Consider the following 20,816-nt stretch of genomic DNA (forward strand, 5'->3'; position numbering starts at 1 on the left):
CAGGACCCCGGGGTCACGCCCTGAGCCGAAGGCAGACGCTCAACCCCTGAGCCACCAGGTGCCCAGAATTCACCATTACTAAGTTCAATTGCCAAGGAATATGTGACTAAATATGAAAAAAAAAAGTAAAAAATCACCCAGTGTGTTGTCCCCAGGGAGTTGGTATTACCACCGATGCCATGTTGAATTCTAAAACATGATTATTATTTATTGACTTCGGCCCAGCAAATTATCATCCATTTTAGACAATTATTGCCGTGGTCCTATGGATGCTATATTGGAGGACAGCTCCTAGGCCTTACTGAAGCAATACACTCAAAATAGACTTCGCCTCAAGTAAAGAAACAAAGACTTTTATCTTTTGTGTCAATTTCAGGAACGATTACCTCTCAAATAACCTTGAACAGACTTATATTTTGATTTTTCTGGCATTGCTGAATTCAAAAGAATTCAGAAAATATTTGTTCTTTTAAAAAGAAAGGTGAGCTAGGCTTCTAGAAAAAGTGTCAATCATTTTTTTTTAAACAGGAAGAAAATCAGATGTTACAAAAACAGTTCTTACAGAAATTACAAAAGTCCCAATATTTTTTCAAGTGAATCAATTTTTTTTCATAAATTTTCATCTATTCCTTTGTGGGGTTTTTTTGTGTATACATTTTTAAAATACTCTACTGAGCATTTCTAGACAAGCTGACAATTTCAGAGCTTGAACTCCAATAAAATAATTATTCCAAGTCAGTCAAAACTGAGTAATGAGAAATACTTTCCAAAATTATATATTAGTTAGGGCATTTGACTAAAGTCTCCCTTTGGCTACCTTGTGATAACCTCTTTCTCAGCCCAACCCTCAACTCCTGCACCTATTATACTTTGTGATGACCTCATCTCCAGGTAAGTTGTACAGTGGAAGCGTGATTTATAATTTCCTCTCCATAAATTGAGCTGAAGCTAATGAGGGAATGCAGTGGGTCTAAAAAAGAACCTGAAGGAAGATTATTTGCAATAGTAAAACAAACAACAGAAAAACAAATGGATATGCAAGGGAGCCAAAATACAGAAAGATGGTACAGAGACCAGGAGCGCAGGCCTGGGCTTCCATCCTGGAAGGGGCGAGGGGTCCCACACCCCGGGCTGGTGGCACCTGGCTTCTGACCAGTGTTTAACATATTGAGAATACTCAGCTGAGGGATCAGAAACCTCAAGCAAGGAGCTTTATGAATCATACTAAACCTAGAACTTGGAGTTCACCATTACTGTAAACTCAAATGCCCCTGAGTTTGCCCAAAGCTGTTTAAATCTCCAGCTGTCAGAATTTGCTGAGCCTATTGACAAAGATGAGTGAGCCAAGAGCCAAAATAAATATCCTGTGACTCCTGCACCAATCTTCTGTTTTCATCCCCTGGTAATTGGATGCTGGAGAAATAATAAAATTACCATCTCAATAAGGCATTTGCCAATGTGGTCTTTGTTCTCAATCTAGTACTGGTAATACTCTGTCTTACAGAAAAGAAAAAAAAGAAAAAGAAAGAAAAAGAAGAAAAGAAAAGAAAGAAAAGAAAAGAAAAGAAAAGAAAAGAAAAGAAAAGAAAGGAGAGAAGAAAAGAAAAAAGCTAAGGGCCTTATTTTGAATCTTAAAGCCAATAAACTTCTAAAAAATATTATTAAGGATTGTTTAATAGAAGTTCTTACTGGGCTAAGATCTCCACTTAGTTTGCATTGTTTTACACAGCTCAGCATTAGTATTGGTGGTCCAAAGTGGAAAAATCACCAAGTTAAATTAGAATCAATTAGAATCAATCATTAGAAATGAGGGTGGTGATTTGGGTTTTACTAAAAGCTTATATTCTTTGAGCCGTGTTCTTTTCACATCATTTTGTCAACAAGGCATGTATCGGAAGTGATACATATGCAAATAAATATTAAAATAATAATGCAATGGTTTATCATCCAATGGATTACTCAGAATGGTCAAAATTCAATGGATTATTTAGAATGGTTTTATTAACAATATTTATAAAACCATACGATTTGTAAGCTGGGGAGTCTTTGAAGATGCTTAGTACAATGGAGAACCATGGAATTGTTCCATCGGATTGTTCCATGGAAATATATGTGAATTAATCTACCCGTGACAGGCATGTTTAATCTGAGGTGGGAATATGGTTGTATTTCTCCACAATCATCAAGCAAGACCTCCTGTATGGTCCCAAAAGGAAGAAATCACTTGTGATTGTAACTTCATGCTCTGTGAAACTAAATTACACAGAACTTGTTTTTTTTTTTAAGATTTTATTTATTTATTCATGATAGACCTAGAGAGAGAGAGAGAGGCAGAGACACAGGAGGAGGGAGAAGCAGGCTCCATGCAGGGAGCCCGACGTGGGACTTGATCCCAGGTCTCCAGGATCACGCCCTGGGCCAAAGGCAGGTGAAAACTGCTGAGCCACCCAGGGTTGCCAATTATACAGAACTTGACCATCTACCAGGAGCATCCTTAAGAGAGCCCCAAACAAATAGATGGGGGCTAATGTTAGTGTGCTCCAGAGACACCCTGGACGCAAGCATCCTCCAGCACACGTACTTCGAATGTTGAGAATTACAGGTTTATTTCAGCTAGATGCCAGTGAAAATTAGTCTCTCCCTTGATTCAACCTGTGCAACCATCAGTGTTCATCGAGTGCAGCCGAGATGAAAATTTGCTTGCCAGGTAGCTCTACCCACCAATTTGAATATTACAATCTGCAACCTCATTCTCAGTGAATCAATCCGTGTAGTGATTTACGTTGTCACGTAGGATTTGAAAATAGGAGATATATTCATTCTTTCTTGTGCTGAAAGCATGAATTTTCCTAATTCGCAAAGCTGGGACTCTGGACCAAGATTCGTCACCAAGATCAAGGTCGTACTGGAATGACCGGTAACAGTCTCCATTCTCTCCTAGCAATGCACATCTTTAGAAGGTCAGCAAATAAGCACATGGCAGCTTTACGGGGATGACACAGTACTTAGCACCAAAGAAGTACTCTGCATACATTTATTGACCCGATCAATCTATCTTATCATTGGGGCGCCATTGAGAAGATTAGTGATTACAAATGCAAGTTTAAGTTGTGAGGACAGATTTATGAAGAGAAGGGATGGCTCATAAAGACGTATCTATGTAACAAAATGTCCAGGTCGCTAAAAATTTTTGGGACTCTCCTTGCAGTAAGCAAACTTGGATATGAACTCAAGAAATTTATAGTTTTCATATATTCTGTGTAATGTGAAATTCAAAGAGTTCCTTAGTAAGATATTAATATGTTTAATAATAGGGCAAGGTCCCACTAGGGAAACAGTACAATATGCTACTGTAATGTTTTTTTTAAAACAAATACAGTTTTAAAAAAATCTAATTTTATAAATTTATCTGGCCTCAAAATTTCAATATGCTACTGAACTATTTTTTTTAAAACAAATAGTTTTAAAAAATCTAATTTTATACATTTATCTGGCCTCAAAATTTCAATATGCTACTGTACTGTTTTTTAAAACAAATACAGTTTTTAAAAAAACTAATTTATACATTTATCTGGCCTCAAAATTTCAATATGCTACTGTACTGTTTTTTAAAACAAATACAGTTTTAAAAATTTTAATTTTAAAAATTTGTCTGGCCTCAAAATTTCAATATGCTACTGTACTGTTTTTTTTTAAACAAACCTAGTTTTAAAAAATCTAATTTCATAAATTTATCTGACCTCAAAATTTCATGTAAGAGCTTGTGAGCCTACATTCTTTTCTGTGACATAATCAAAGAAAACTTATCAATGTCTTATTCGGTAAAGTTCTTAAAAGCTCTTATATATTTGAGTACTATGGGGACACTGAATAAAGAGGCAGATAATGTAGAGGAAAGAATGGACACTAAATCAGAGACGGCAATATCTACCGGTTTAAATGTCAGTAAATGGGTGAAATTTGCTATATCCTTCTGACCTTTAGTCTTCTCATTTGTTGAAAGGAATTTTGGGAGGCTTAAAAGTAATACTATAGAAATAACATATGAGATAAAAGAAGTAATGATAATGGCAGATTGTAGCTGCTATTGTTGTTATAATGATGATAATTGTGAGCATTACGGCATGCCACGGTTACATTTCTGAACTCTTGAATAGTTGCAACAAAGGAAATGTTTTTTAATGTTGGAGGGTCCAGAGCGTTCACCACTTTAGTATTTCGAATTTTAAAAATTCTGATATAGGGGAGACAAATATACATTAAATCAGATTCCAAACCAGTGAGATTATTTGCACTGTTTTAAAAGCTAAGTAAGTTATTTGGATGAGTACATGGGAGACTTAATAATTTTATTCATTTAATTAGTAAATACGCATTGCATATTTCATATGAAATGACTGTGACTGTCTTTACCTGAGAAGAGTAGGTGTGACCATCTGAACCACACACGGGGTTGGTATAGGCCACCGGGCACTGCTTGCAGGTGGATGATACGGGACCCCTCCATTGCTTATGGCCTATTCCCGCATCTTTCATGCTGTTAAAACAACAACAATAACTATAATTAGTGCATTTTTTAAAAGAATACATAAATTGATATTAGCATCATGCTTTTTTTTTTTCCAGGTCACTCCAGCTCTTGAAGATAAATAATAATCAGTAAACTCCACGCTCATGTTCAATATATTAATCAATATGGTATTTATTCTTCATGATAATCTTTAATTTCATATATCAAGATTTTCCCAAAATAAAATAAGAACACATTCCTTGGAGATACTCTGCTGGCCACTTAGTTATGATTCATCATACAGATTTTTTTGTTTTGACTTGTAGTTATGATGTATTTTTGATAATCCCTGAAACAGAAGCGGCAATTGCTCAGCAATAAAGATCTATTCTGTTAAGAACAGTGACAGAAAAGAACACCTGATTCCCCAATGTGCTTGAAAATAAGAGCAGCTTATTTTGAGAGAAAACAGCAATGAGGAACTCTTCCAGCAACGACTGAAATTTAAAAAGCCAAGTTAGTGGGTTTAGTGATAGCCAGTCCTCTTTTTATTGTGTAGAAATACCTCAGAATACATCCATTTTGAGGCTTTGATCTAGAATAACTTGGGAAAATGCATTCTTTTCTGTTACCTATACTTAAAAGTATTTGTTTTTCCACTTGGATTAAAATGCTTATTGCTCTACCTATTTGTGTGAATGATTTACATACAGAGGGTTAAGTGCTAAGAAGTAAAGCAACAGGGAATCTATTCAAAAACACTTAATATTTAGAAATCCTTTAGTAAATCAGTACTCATTCCTATTCATTAAGATTGTTTATAGAGAGACTAATTCATTGTGCCTATCCTAATGAGAAAAGATGTTTTACTAGAAACATTTGCTTCTATTTGCTTTACATTTTTTTCGTGAATAAGTCAAACCTACAGAAAAGTGATCCCTAAACACTGTTAAGAAATATAATCTGAATTTCTATTTTAGGGGAAGAAGTTCAAACTATGTGTTTCAAATTTTGATAAAATTCTGATGGACATTGAGAAGAATTTTTTATCCATTCTTCCCCTGCCCCCAAACCTGCTTGTCTGAAAATTTTTCATGAAGCTATCATAGCTCCAAACACTTCTCTTTATTTCAAGTCTGTAAATTTTGCCAAAAGACTTACTTTAAAATTTTGCTTGGCCAAAGAATTCATGTCATAAGAGAGAAAATGGGAAAGACAACCATGCTGCTATTACTAATTAACTAATTGGCACAAAATTCTAATGAGAATTAAAACAATAACTGGAAAATTAAAAACATTACTCAATACCACTTTAGACTTATAAATTACAGAAATGGAGCAGAGGGAAATAAAAGAATATTGAATCTGCATTGTTCTTTCACATTGTATAATCAAAGTAAGGCATAAAATTATGCAATCAGATACCTTAGGAAAAATTATTACCAAATTCAGGTTTCTCATCAACAGAAGCTATTTTATTAGAAAAAGCTGTATGACTTGGGATACATATATGTATACAGTATATATGTATATATATAAAAGAAACCCAACTTTAGTTACCCTTATTCCCTTCAAAGCCAGCATTACTTTCAAATTCCTAAAGTACAACCAAACACTTTCAAATTCCCAAAGTACATCAGTAAAAATGGTGTCTTTTATGTAGACTTCATGCTGGTTAGAATTCGCTGAAGTATCATCAACATTATAAACATTAAAATATTGCATATATTTGTACCAGCATTTTGAATAAGAGTTGATGCAAAATTATATCATTTCTGAAACCAGTAGAATATTTACTTGTGCTTATTTTTAAATAAAGACATTAGATGAGGGTAAGCTAACCAAAATTCATATTTTAACACATACTATTCATACCATAACACCTGGAGGACGAACAGTGAATCATGAACATTTTATTATATTCAGTAAATCCAAAAGAAAGAAGTTAAGATTTTGTCATCATAAGACCGTCTTTATAGAAAAGACTTTATATTTAACAAAACAGTCTAGAAATTTGAGCCTAAGCTTGAAACCTGAAATTCTAAATACTACAAGTTTTACATGTTCTGAAATCAGCTCAGACTGATGTAATTCACACAAGGAAGAAAATTAATTATTTCATTTTCTGTGGAAAGACAAATTACATTTAAGCAATAAAGGGCAATATAGAATGTAGTTTTTCCATCCAGGTATTCATGTTGGAATTAAGGTGTAAATGCAAATGAATTTCTAGGAATCTTATTTGAATAAAAAAAGACTTCCAAAAATTCTTAATTAGCAATGTACTGATAGGAATCACCAGATATACACAAGTAAGGCATGTAATTATTTCAAAAATTAAAACATCTATTTTTGAAAAAATAAGGGATTTACATGTGAAAACAAAATAAACAATATAACATGATAGACACCGGAGGACAAACAGACCATCATTACCAAAGGCTTTAGGATTCTGAGTAATGTGATCATCTCTGAAGGCAAGGGCCGGCTCTGCAAACCTCTTGGTGCCCTTAGCCCAGCGCCTCCGGGTAGCTGGGGCCCGAGGTATCTCCACCCACTCCCTTGGCCACCGAAGACACTTGCATCCCAGAGGCTATTTTATCAACGTTATCATGTGACGCAGAGTTTGTTCGGTTTACTGTCAGAAATGCTACTCAGAATTAGCATTACTCACACTCTTGTCTATTAAAATCTTTGTCTTGTTCTTAGAAAAACTAGTAAAAAAAAAAATAAATAATAAATAAATAAATAAAAACTAGTGATGTAGATGAGGTTATATCCTGAAAATTTCTAAGATTTAGGGGCTCCTGGGTGGCTCAGTGGTTGAGCATCAGCCTTGGGTCCAGGGCGTGACCCCAGGGTCCCCGGATCGAGTCCCACATCGGGCTCCCTGCATGGAGCCTGCTTCTCCCTCTGCCTGGGTCTCTGCCTCTCTCTCTGTCTCTGTGTCTCTCAGGAATAAATGAATAAAACCTTTTAAAAATTTTCTAAGATTTAATTTAATATCTATGCAGTGTATGTAACACATAAACATATATAATCACATAAAAATGGAGACTATCTTTAAAAATGGGGACTATCTTTTTTTTGTTTGATTAGTAATTACATTTTGGAGGTCCTGTTTAAGAGGGAACAGCTGTGCTTCTAGGAGAGACAGCAAGGCCATGGGGGGGAGTGGAAGGCTTGGGGAAAGGCAGAGGGGTCGGGCTATCAGAGTGAGTGTCTGGGACGTGGGGCAGGAGGAACGAAAGGTAAGAAACTAGCATAAGCAAAAGCATCACTAGGCATATTATCTGAGTATTCTATCTAAATGTAGAAGATCGTCAATGTTTGAAAGTACATCTAACTTTTTGCTATACCAAAATCCATTAGCATTTAATTATTTTGAATTATTATCAAACGGGGCGATACCATTTGCTCCCATTAATGAAGCACCAATTCAAGCTGGCTGCAAAATTCTGAAATTACTTAGAGACCACTCTTCCAATAGCAACTCCGCTAGAACAGACTTCTAAAAGTTCTACCTTTAAAAGAACTATTTGAAATAATAAAGAAAGAAAGAAAGAAAGAAAGAAAGAAAGAAAGAAAGAAAGAAAGAATAAATAAATGTACTATTTTTTCAAAAATACATACTTCAATTTTGAAGATTTAAGAATTTATTTGCTGACTTTACAATGGCATCCTATATATGGCCATAATCCTTTCCCTTAAAGAGCAAAAAAAAAAAAAAAAAGTATTTTTGAACCCAATGAAATGAAGCACTTAAATGATAATCTATGACAAATAAAGGCGAGGATTTTTCTCAAAATCTCCTTATTTGAGTGTTCTGCCATTCAGGTGCTAAGTTAGTTTCATACCAACGATCTGTCATCATGCTTCTAGTAGGTTGAAAATTAAACTCCTCAAATGGATTTGTACGATTGCTGGTGCTCCTTCCCATGGCTTCCCCCGGGGCAGTTGAGCTGCCCTTCACCCCCTTTGCCCCTGGCTCGCCCTTCACCTTCACCCCCGTCTTCCCTGTAGGATGGCAAGCAGCAGTCACACGGGGTGGGGGGGCGGGGAGCCAACGGTCTCTCGTTTCTCTAATAACTACAATGTTAATTACCTCTACATCTGCTTATTCCATTACGGTCTGTTTGGTTTTCTGTTTGGTGAATCAATTTGTGCATTTTAACAATATAATGTGAACACAATGTCCGTGTTTTAGGATTTACATTGAATTTGGAAGGAGTACAAATGATGTTACCAAAATGGTCAGGAGGAAAAAAAAAAAAAATCTCATTCCAGTTTGATTTAATTTTGATACATGACCGTGTCATTAATCAGTCTTGACAAGTCACTAACCTCCCTGGGTCTTAATTTCTTCCCTTATACAACGCCAGGCTCCGTCAGTATGGATCATCTGATCTTGAGTCTATAAATCTGTAATAAAATTACTTATACAAAGAGACTCAAAAATGCGAAGCATAGACAGTGCATTGGGGCCATATGTTAGGATTTCAGGACTTGGCAGCATTACCAAGCGAAACAAATATATCACCGTGGTGTGAAGGGTGTTGACTGGGCCAAGAGCCAGACTGGAGTGCTGAAGTTGCAAAATTCAGCTATCTCAAGGGAGCAAAAGAAACGTACGGAGGAAGGCCAGTCTTGTGATAACTAATGCAAGAGAGAAGATGAAACGCGGCGTGCTTAAAAAGGCCTGATTTCTATGAAAGTATATGTAAGAATTAAATAATACTCCTGTTATAATATCAAAAAGCATCACTGATAAATCATAGAAACAAAAAATATCATATTTATAGTATAGACAATTATACATCTTTCTAAAACTCTGTAGTCCCTAAATCTGACATCACACATAATGAATTCTCATTTCCTTAGGCCACAAAAATTACAAACCGAAAAAAATGCCCATTTATTTATTATGTATTTACCTGAGGAGGGGAATCATCAGGGTTTAAGTCGTAATTTCTTAAGTGTATTTGCTTTTTTCTCTACGCACTTACCCTAACTTCGCTTCAACCAAAGATGTCATCTTAATCTGCTGAGTCAACAGGCAAGGGAACACGGGTATTCTGTGAATATCTGAACCGAGGACAGCCCAGGGTGATGCACTTCTCGTCTCGTTAATACCTGACGCTTCAGTTCCTTGGGGCAGGCAGGTTTTTGAGGTTCTTGGGGAAGAATTCTTTCTTGACACATCGCTAACGACTTACGATTCGGTCCCATTGGCCAGGGCGCTTCAACAAACGAGGCTGCCCCTATTACTTTTTTTGCCATGGGTGTTAGAAAAGGACGGACGGTATTAGCAAGGTGCAGGAAATCATCTTTGGGGGCCACACAAATACATGAATTTCATTCGAAAGCCCCCTACGGAACTTACTAAAACTGTAGCAGCCGCTATTTGCTTCCCATGATTTTTGTATTTAGTATGACAGTAGTTTAAACAACGGAGCAAGGCGCAAGCAAATCAATTTTAATTTTAAGTAAAAAAGACATATTCTCCAAATGCAAAACAAACATTTATTTATATTAGAACGCATTATTAACTACGGCTACAGAACTACAGAGATCATATAACAATAAGTTGACATCGTTTATCCTGCAATGTGAACAGAAACTTCTTGTTCCGTATATATTACAAAAAATTCATAGAGAAAGCTCACTTGGGGATGTCTTTCAAAATTCAGTGATGGGAGGAATTAATTAGGTGTATCTTTAAAAACTATTCATTGCATAAATTGAATGCATCCTAAAAATCGACTGTAGTAATAAATTCTCATCATGACCTGTATTTACCAAGTCAACTTATATCGTACAGTAGTGTTGCCAGGAAATCAACGTAATTAGTGATTTAGAGAACACACTTTTTACAGAGTAATAAAATTAAATATCAGAGTTTAGAGTGATGTGGATAATTTATAATGTTCCACACTTTATTTGAACAAATCTTAAAATAATATTGCTACTTAAGTAGAGTACACGTGAGGTTTATTTCAACAACCAGCATATTTGAACAAGGATCTTACTAACACAAGAAACCAAGTTAGTAAGGGTAACTTTCGATCAAAGAGTGTTTCCCTGACCTTATCTATCTATCTATCTATCTATCTATCTATCTATCTATCTATCATCTATTTAAGCTTTTATCTATTTATTCATGAGAGACCCAGAGAGAGGCAGAGACACAGGCAGAGGAAGAAGCAGGCTCCACACAGGGAGCCCGACGTGGGACTCGATCCCGGGTCTCCAGGATATGCCCTGAGAAAGGCAGATGCTCAACTACTAAGCCACCCAAGTGTCCCTCTGTGACCCTATTTAAAAGTGACGTTATCATTCTGAGATTTGAATCATGGACAAGTTATAATATTTGAATGATACCGTTCATCAAGTAAAAAGTCTTTTTTAAGCTGTGAGCATTTTCACAATTATTAAAGACATCAGCAAATAACTTCAATTTCAAAATAGACATTACTATAAATGACACTTTTTTCTCAATCTGATCCTCAATGGGCTGAATGAGTACTAATAGTTTAAAATGTATAAACTGTAAGTGATGTCAAATTCAGATTGTAGTCCTTCCAGTTTGTACATAATTAATTTCAAACATTATTTCGTTACTAGAGCCCTCTTTATTTAGCTATGGTAAAAGTATATCCAACTGCGAAGGATCTAGATTGTGTCAGATTTGGGGGTGTTATTATGGATTAGAAACATCTGTAAGTCTACTTCCAGCAAAATACAGACCAAGAGATGGGGAATTCATGATCTTACATATGATAAACCAATTATCTAATTAACAAGTATGTATAAATGTATTCATTGAAAGAAGAGCTGGAAATGTACTTTTGGTTTTCAAGCTAATAAAATATCATAAAACAGAATTTTAGGAACTGAGTTCCTGAGTTTACACAAATTAAAGGATAGACTTTCATGTGTGTTGATAGTCTATTGTGTGCTAAACACATATATTTCAATGTTATCTATTATTTTAGTAATAATATGCAATATGTGTTTTTTTTTTTTTTTTTAATTTGGAGCTAGAAACAGGGAGGTGAAGGGAGCTTGATTACCTTGCTCAAGTTTCTAGTGCTTGGGACTAAAGATACAGACTTCAAGTGTTCAATGTTTTACTTTGTCACTAATGTTTTCCTTTTCTTGCCATAATGTGCATATAAAGTTTTAAATGTCATGGAAAACTACATCCCATATTTCATAAATTTCCATATGAGTATTGCTTAACAGGTGAAAAAAGACAATTACTTCAAATTTTACTTTAAAAAAAAGATCTACACCAATAAGTGTCATCTAGAGAACATACCTGGTTGATTAAAGGTGAAATTTATATAGCGTGTAATAAATTATATACTACATAGGGGATTCCGATTTAGGGAATCGATACAAAGATTAACTTACTAATACATGAATTGGTTCTATGTGATTTGCATTGACAGCTGTAATTTTATTCCAGATGTGAGAATGTTTACAAAGTCTGGCCTCCTATATTTAAAATAGTAACTCAGAAATTCTTTTGCTTTTTCAATTATTAAAGTTCATAAATAAAGCAAGCTTTTAAACATGGATTACATAATAACTTTAACATGAAGTAGTTCTACAGTGTCAGCACCAAGCAAAGTTTGAACTAAGATCTGAGTTCACAAGAATGGGTGATCATTAAGGATCCCTTACTACACAAAGCGATCTACAGATTCAACATGCCAAAAGCATTTTTCACAGAACTAAAACAAATAATACTAAAATTTGAATGGAACCAGTAGAGACGCAAAATAGCCAAAGCCATCCTGAGAAAGAACAACAAAGTTGGAGGTATCACAATTCCAGATTTCAAGAAATACTACAAAATTGTAATGATGAAAACAGTATGATACTGGCACAAAAAGAGACCCGTAGATCAATGGAACAGAATAGAGGGCCCAGAGATAAACCCACACTTATATGGTCAATTAATCTATGTCAAAGGAGGCTAGAATATACAATAAAAAAGACAATTTTTTCAATAAACAATACGGGGAAAACTGGACAGCTACACGCAAAAGAATGAAACTGGACCATTTTCTGACACCATATAGAAAAATAAACTCAAAATGGATGAGAGACATAAATATGAGACTCGAAGGCGTAAAAACCCTAGAAGAGAACAGAGGCAGTAATTTCTCTGACATTGGTCATAACATTTTTCTAGAGGCAAGGGAAACAAAAGCAAAAAATGAACGATTGAGACTACCTTAAAACAGCTTCTTCGCAGCAAAGGAAACCCCAACAAAACAAAAGGCAGTCTGCTGAGTGGGAGAAGGTACTTGCAAAGGACACGTCCGATAAAAAGCTAATAACCAAAATATATAAAGAACTCATGCAACTCAACACCAAAAATGTACTTTGATTATGAAAAATTCTTTAGCTTGTGTCTGTTTTTTAAACAGAAAGGGATATTTTTTAGCTACTCTGCTACAAGTACACCTGACAGCTTCTGCAGAAGCATTCACCAATTAAATACCACATTTTATTTAAGAAAACAGTCAAAGTTCATTCAAAGTTCAGGGAAGGAAACCAGCATTTTCTTCAGGTGTTGTCTTTATGAAAGTCCTTGCTCTTGACCTCCTCTTTGCTTATTGCTTTATTGGAGAAGGAAAGTCATCGAAATAAGAAAGGAGAAAGAAGCTTCCATGTTGTGCTTGAGTCTGATTTATAGGCTGAGAGAAAGGTCAAGAGTACAAAACTTTCATTTTGCATTAACTCTGACATTAGCTCTTATTCTTCAAGTAAACTAGTTAATAAAATTACAAAGAAAGTTAGGAGTTTTTGACTCCATATTATTTTTTCTATCAGATTCTATTCGATTCCTGTCCTGAAAGCATATATTTTTCTTGTCTTTCTTTGCTCTTTTCTTTTTTTTTTTTTTTTTTTTGAAAGCATATACTTCTAAGCATGTATTGACTCCTTCCTTCTGATGTAATAAAGAATAGAATCAGACATACCAGGCAAGGACATTTTATTTTCTTAAAGAAACATCTCAGTAATGCACATGATATCCAAAAGGTTATCAGAAAGACCTTTCAAACAGCTTTATTGCTTTTTTATTTATAATTCAAACAGCTTTATTGCTTTTTTATTTATAATATATTATTACTTATAATTACAGCTACTGACCTTGTCCCAGGAACAGAATTAGGCATTGTGACAATGCTGTCACTAGCTCACCTGGTTATTTGTCATCTTCTAACCTATAAATAGTAGTATGCACCCTTCTAAATATTTGTTTATTGGTATACCCATTAATATACCTGATAATGTGTCCAGAAAGTATTTTACAATCTGAAGGTAACAGGTAGGTGGACTCATTGAATTCATGGAGCTCACAATTTGGAGACAAAAAGATGAGCATAGCTTGCAGTGAGGCTTTCCTGTGGTCCAACAAGTAATAAGGGTAATTTAGATCTTATATGGACAACTTCTTACTCATGTTTGAGGTCACGAAATATTTTATGGCTCTTTAATCACACTTTTACCTCTTGTTTGGTATCGCACATACTCCCTTTGGAACCTATGCCTTTTATTTACTTATCAATTACGTCCTAACTGCCCTCCATATGCTCACCTTTCTCATTTATCCCAGGCTCACTCACACTCCCCTAGTTCTGAGTCTCTATTTTGCTCCATGACATCAGCTGCACCATCAGGAGATACTTGTGCCTGATACCTACTCCTGTTCTACTTCTGCTATTTCTCTGAGCTCTGAGATTGGGCGGCAAGGAGCCACTTTTAGCAAGGGCTACCTTTTGCGGCCTAAAAACATTTTCACCTGCTGCTGAGTCCCGCTATTTACAAACAAGCAGCTGAGCAGCAACAGAGGTCATCGCTGTCACAGCACAGGACTGGACAGAAATCAAACTTAAGCACACATCCTCTGGAGTCACCGTACCACATTCTGACCTATGTGCAGTTTGTTTAATCATATTTCTGATTTTCTTTTGTTGAGATCATGCTTCCAGAAATAGAGATTCCAAAATTTGAGAATGTATTTGCTTCCTACATTTGCTGTCACACATTACCAAAAACCTTCTGGTTCAAGACAACAGAAGGCTAATCTCTTATAGTCATGGAGGTCACGAGTCCAAAATCAGTTTGCCTGGACTAAAATCAAGGCATCGGCAGGACTACACTCTCTTGGGATGCTCTAGGTGATGGCTGTCGTTCCTTGGGTTTTGACCATCTCAGTCTGCTCCATCTTCCCGCCAACTTACCCCACCTTGTGTCTATGTCAAAACTCCTCTTCTCTCTCTCTTAAAAGGACACATTGTGATTGCATTTCAGGTCTACTCCAATAACCCAGGATGACCTCCTCCTCTCAAGATCTTTAACTAAACCACACTTTTTGCCATAGAAGATAATATTCATTCTTTTGTCATTTAAGATAATACAGATTCTGGAAATTAAGACATGGACATATTTTGGGGACAACCATCCAGCCTGCTACTGGAAGGATACTTGGAAGACGGGAAATTTTGTTTTTCTCACCACAAAGGTGCTAGAATAATGAAGTCTCTGGTTTGGAGAGATGTCTTAATCCTATGTAGAAATCCACAGTGAGAGTGCATTTTGTCATATGATTCCAAATGGACCCTTTTACATCTAAAAGAGGAATGTATGGTCCATGGCAATATCTTGGGACTTACATATTGTCCTTCAGCTATCACAAGGCTGTGCTACTCTGCAAATATGTGCTTAGTCTCGACCACAGAAACAGAGCCAGATATTACTTACTCTTCTCTCGGGAGAGGACAGTTCTGGGCTTCCTAGTCCATGTACTTTAGACTCACATTCTGTCTCAGTGAATTATGCCACCATTTACTTCTTACTTGACTATCTTTAGGGAAACTGAGTGCTAGAGTCATGAAGAGTGGAAAATGATAAAGTTGTCATTTTTATGGATGAGCAATAAAAAAACAATCATATCAATGTGCCTTATCTGACCCTCATTTTGATTGGTAGAAGAACACCTGATAAAGGCAATGGGGACTTCTTTGTATTCCTGGGCATTTAGAAGTAGTGGTCACTGGGGGCAAGTTGAAAGAGAAGAGTGGGTAGATGAACTAAGTGTCATGTGAAAGGGAAAAATATAGTCTCCATGGCATCCAGGGTTGACAGGAAAGGAGTCTTCGCATTATTCCAGGACTCTATTTCAGAAAGTGTGGTCCACAGGCTTTATTCTATGTGTGGGATGATTTTGTTTTTGTACTCTGCTAATCTTTTCCAGAACTTTATAGAAGCTCTCTTCCCTCTCCACTAATCTTTTCAACTTTTAATCACAACTCCTCATTCTTCCTCCAGTATGCTTCCCTGAGACTGGCACAAAGTAAGTACTCAGTAAATATCATCGAATGGATAAGTAAAGGAAAGTAAACAAGAAATAAAGCAAGAAAGACCGCAAAAGGGTGGGGGGAGGGATGATAGGGCTCCCTGGTTGAACACAAAGGATGGTCCCTATTTTATCTTAGTTCTATGTCTACTTAAGAAGCAGAAATTCTGTAGCTTTATTTTCTTACTAGATAAATTTATTATAAATAATTTGTAAAGTAAGTTCTTGCTAAAAGTCATTATGGCTTGCCATATTAAAAGCCAGTCAATTTGAACAGAATAAAACAATAGAATTGGCTCTGAATTCAAACAAAAGTCTTATTTTTGCTAACAATTATTTTACACTATAGCATAAAGGAATATGACAAAGCCATTTAACATTATTTCCCTGGGCAGATTCAGTCTATCAAGGACTATTTTTTTTTTAATATGTTCTTCATTACTCATCTAGGAAGCAAGCATCAGGAAATGAACAACTTGGCTCTTCACATCTGCATGGAGCAGAGTGATTTATATAGACGTTTTCTTTTCAACAAGACGTTAACTCTTAAAAAACATTGCGGATTTACTGCATTATTTGCTTCTCAGTTAACTTTTTAGAATAATAAATAATCTATTTAATCTATAATCTCATGCTAATTTTCTTTGAAGAACACTTTGCCACAGTCCCTCTTGCCCTTCTGACAGTTTTTTTTTTTTTTCTGTTTGACCATTTAAAGGCAATAAAACATACAGTAGACAAAGAGCAGTCTACATTTCCCAAGTCCCCCATTAGCACTGCCTGTGAGGAATAAAATGCTAGCTAATGATTTATCATGTTTGCTGCTAAATTTTACTGACCAAACACTGAGAAGTGGAATTTCTGGGCCGAAATAAGGTTAGTGAATCCTCTGCTGCAGGATCACAAGTCTGTCGAGAAGCTCTCCAGAAAGCTGCCCAGTATCTTTCTCTATTGAAGAGATGCTTAAATGGGTAAACTTATCTACTGAAACTCAGCTGTAGACATTTTTATTTTTTATTTTTAAATATTTCATTTGCTTGTTTAAGAATGTGTGTGTGTGTGTGTTAGAGAAAGAGCAAGTGTAGGAGCAGAGAGAGGGAAAGAGAGAATCCCAAGCAGACTCCCCACAGAGTGTGGACCCTGCCCCAGGGCTCCGTCCCAATGCCCAGAGATCATGACCTGAGCCAAAATCAAGAGTAAGATGCCCAACTGATTGAGGCACTCAGGTGCCCCGCAGCTGTAGACTTTAGATCTAATAATATTTGTGTACTCTGTGTTTCTTATTGGAAGTTTATTTACTTGGGTTTTTGCTTATTTTGTTTATATTGGTTTGATAAAAATCAAACTTGAATTACTTAGGATTTGGGTGTAAATAGGCAAAGATGCCTTGGCTTATTTTAATCCTATTGGTATATTACCCAGACATCCAAGTTTGGGTAAGAAGTGTGCCATGGGTTGTAGCATAACAGGCTGGCAAACATTGGGGTTTTATGCTGAAAATCCAGCATGGGATAAGTTTTAATTTATTTATATTTTGTTCTTTGTATATGTCCTTTGGTGAATATTTTCAGTATTTCTGAATTCCTTCCATCACTTCCCAATGTCAGACCAAATAGACCCTTAGAATAATCCTGTCCCACAAAATTTAGTGGATATAAATATAGATCTATGTTTATGTACCACTATGGCCTTTGTAGAAAAAGAAACTCTGTAAACATGCTTATAGTTAAGAGTCTTGTCCTTATATCAACAGAGGAAGACAGCCTCATCTCGCCAAGAAATACCCCTCTTGGTTTAACATGTGTATAATAAATTAATTCTTATTAAAATTTGAGGGTAACACTGTTAAGCATAATATTACCATAAATAGCGGATATTTAAAATGATATGGACATATTATTAGCTAAAATACATTTCATTTAACATAGTAAAAAAGAAAAGGATAGAAAGTAATTCCTAGTATTCTTGATTTCAAGTCAGACATCAACTCCACTATTCTAAGTACAATTTATTTTTAAAAAATAATTACTGACTTCTCTAAGTTCCCCAAGTATAGAACTGCAATCTTGGACTTAAACGTGTGAAGAGATAAAGAAAGCAGAAATGTCATTCTCAGCAAAATAGATGTTAAAGTCAATGTCATGCTTACGGATTTCCTAATATGCAACATGAGAGCTTGAAACTCCCTTCTATTTTAGGATAATTAATATAAATCACAGTAAAGCATTAAAGTTATTTTTTATAACTCACTTTAAGCAAGTGTGCAAGTATGTCTCAATCCTACTGAGAAAACATATAACATTTTTCTTCTCAAAGTTCCAGACATCAATTTACACAACCCTTGAATGAACAATTAGTAGACAGATTTCCTTTCAAAGTTTATGGATTTTTTTTATGGGAAGATTATTGTTCGAACAGCATCTCCATCATTGTCATCAAGAGAAAATAAATTGCGATATAATAATCCCTTTGGTGAAGCTAAATTTTACAAACCCTCAGATTGGAATGAAATGCAGATGTTGAGTAATTGGTGAAGCTTTACTAAATATAGAACATGAGAAGAAATTAAAATGTGGTTTATGAATTATTCATTGAGTTTCATATTCAATAACCATGAGAACCCTGTGGGTTCCTAGGATCCTGTCGGCATACTCAGAGCCACGCAGCATGCACGGTCACATCTGCAGAACTTCAGTTTTCTCGAGGATATGAGGGAAATTATACATCTTTTAACAGAAAATTGTCACCTTTGGCATTTGCTTCGGGCTACATTCTCCAGATATCATTTGAAATAACTTTAAGGGAAGGTTGTGAGATCTGTTTTCTCTAATGAACTATTTGAACTTAGTTTTCAGACTTCTGTCCTTGACAGGATTTCAAAATGCTGCCTTCGCTTCCATGCAGCCCGACTGCTGGTACGAGATATTTTAACTTCTGCCCTTTTCCTTTGACCTCTGAGCATTTCCCAGAAGAGGCATTTGAAGAAACTAATGACAGGCATTTATGTCACATTTATTTTCAGACAAAAAAAAAAAAAACAAAAAAACAAAAAACAAAAAACTAAACTAAACTTCTATTTTAATAATTTAGTAAGTACTAGGGGTGCCCGGTGGCACAGTGGGATAAGCGACCAACACGTGGTCTCAGTTCGAGTCTTGATTTCAGAGCCTTAAGATTGCACCCCGTGTCAGGCTCATGCTCAGGGCAGTCTGCTTAAGTCTCTCTCTCCCTCTCCTCTGTATCCCAACCCACCCTCCCCGCCAGGCCCACTCTCTCTCAAATAAATAAATAAATCTTTAAAATAGCACTAATAACAATAATAATAATTTAGTAACCAATGAACTGTCCCCTCAAACTCTGCAAAAATGTCCTCTTGGATTATATTCAGAGGGGCAACAGCCCTATTGAACATACAGGCACAATTTTTCATCCAGTTTTAAATACAGTTCAATCAAGACATTATATTTTCCATGTACGATACCTTGCTTATAAGGCGCAATATTCTTACCTTTCTCTGTTAATATCCATAGTCAGGTATCAAGAACACACAGTTATTTACTACAGCAGCTCGATGTTACTAATGCCATGGAATTTGCTAAAAATATGGGTCTTTCAATGTTTTGTGTGAACCGATGCTATATCTATGCTCAGGTTTAGTGTAACCAGCCAACCTCTTCAACCGTGAGCCCAGAGGAGGCACCAGCCGATGGGGGAGCTACACCACCGGAAGCCCCCAGGCACCCCTCCTGGCATGCCTCCTTAACTCTGGGAGAGCTTGCTAATGATGGAATCCCAGAATTCCTCTAGTTCTTTCTTTTCATGTTCAAATTCTTCCTTCTTTGCAGTCTGGTGATTTCGTTATAACTAGTCAAAAACCTTCTTTTTGTCCTCATCACTCATGTTGCTTTGAAGTTTCTAGTTTGCCTCTAGATTGAACATTTTGATCAGATGTGAAAGGAGAAAAACTTGGAATGATTTCATCGACAGCTTTATATAAGTTCTTAAGTCCCTTAAATAGGTTTAAGGTAGCCTGTGGCAGTAGGAGGTACGTTCCCTAAAGAAAGATCCAATATATATTTCATAGCTGCAAGTCATGAAAAAGGAATGCCTAATAAGAGGTTCAGATAGACACTGTGGGATTCGTTATGTGTAGAAATAGTACAGGAAAGTACCAAAGACGTTCTTAGAAGAGTACTTTGGAACTTTGACTAGTAAAAATATCCCATAAAGAGACTACCACTTCATAGAGGTCATGTTTTGGTTCATTAAGAAATTATATAATGACATAAAGCAATTTTTTATTTTGTTAGTCATGACGTTTTAGAAAAATGGTGCCCATATTTCGTGTTGTATATGTATATGTATAAGCCTCGCAGTAACTCCAGAGCCTCCAAGGCATTCATCGCCATCATGGTAAGAAATTCTGAAGGAAGGGATTCTTATACAGTAAAATGATGTTGGTGAGCTAAAATTCTTTGTGCAGAGAGAGTCACATTTGCATCCAATAAATATTTCACTACTGCAAATGAAGTTCCAATGGAAATTTTTTGCCTGCATCATTTGAATGGTAAACGGTCTTATATAATTGGTTTATAGATTCTTAATGAAAATGGTATAGCATGGTTGTTATACATTGGTGTGATGACCCATGCAAGTCAATACAATTTTCTATATGCTTTTGGTTCTATTTCTTTCTATTGCTACTTTCTATTTTTTCCCTTGCCATTGTTCTGTTTGTGTAGAATACAACTTTAAAAAAATAATCTCAAAATCAACATTTAAAGAAGGATAAGCAAGGAGTTAAGTATAAAGGAAAAATGCTAAGGAACGATTGAGTTACCCTCCATTTAAGGATTACGTGCTATGGTAGAGTAGAATTTATGACTTTTGTTAAAGATTCACTCATCTCAGTGATATTTGATTTTTCTT

At 35.7% G+C, this 20,816-nt stretch overlaps 1 protein-coding gene across 12 annotated transcripts in view; it reads right to left on the reverse strand.

The window, feature by feature from the left end:
- Positions 1 to 20,816, reverse strand: part of SPOCK3 (SPARC (osteonectin), cwcv and kazal like domains proteoglycan 3) — a 407,001-nt gene that overhangs the window by 138,044 nt on the left and 248,141 nt on the right. For all 12 annotated transcript variants that reach the window (XM_072725012.1, XM_072725006.1, XM_072725008.1 and 9 more), the window contains one exon: positions 4,414 to 4,537. In XM_072725012.1, the coding sequence (XP_072581113.1) occupies positions 4,414 to 4,537 (124 nt within the window). The remainder of the gene's footprint in view (positions 1 to 4,413; positions 4,538 to 20,816) is intronic.

The sequence above is a fragment of the Vulpes vulpes genome, chromosome 10 (genome assembly GCF_048418805.1).
Source record: "Vulpes vulpes isolate BD-2025 chromosome 10, VulVul3, whole genome shotgun sequence".
NCBI lineage: Eukaryota > Metazoa > Chordata > Mammalia > Carnivora > Canidae > Vulpes > Vulpes vulpes.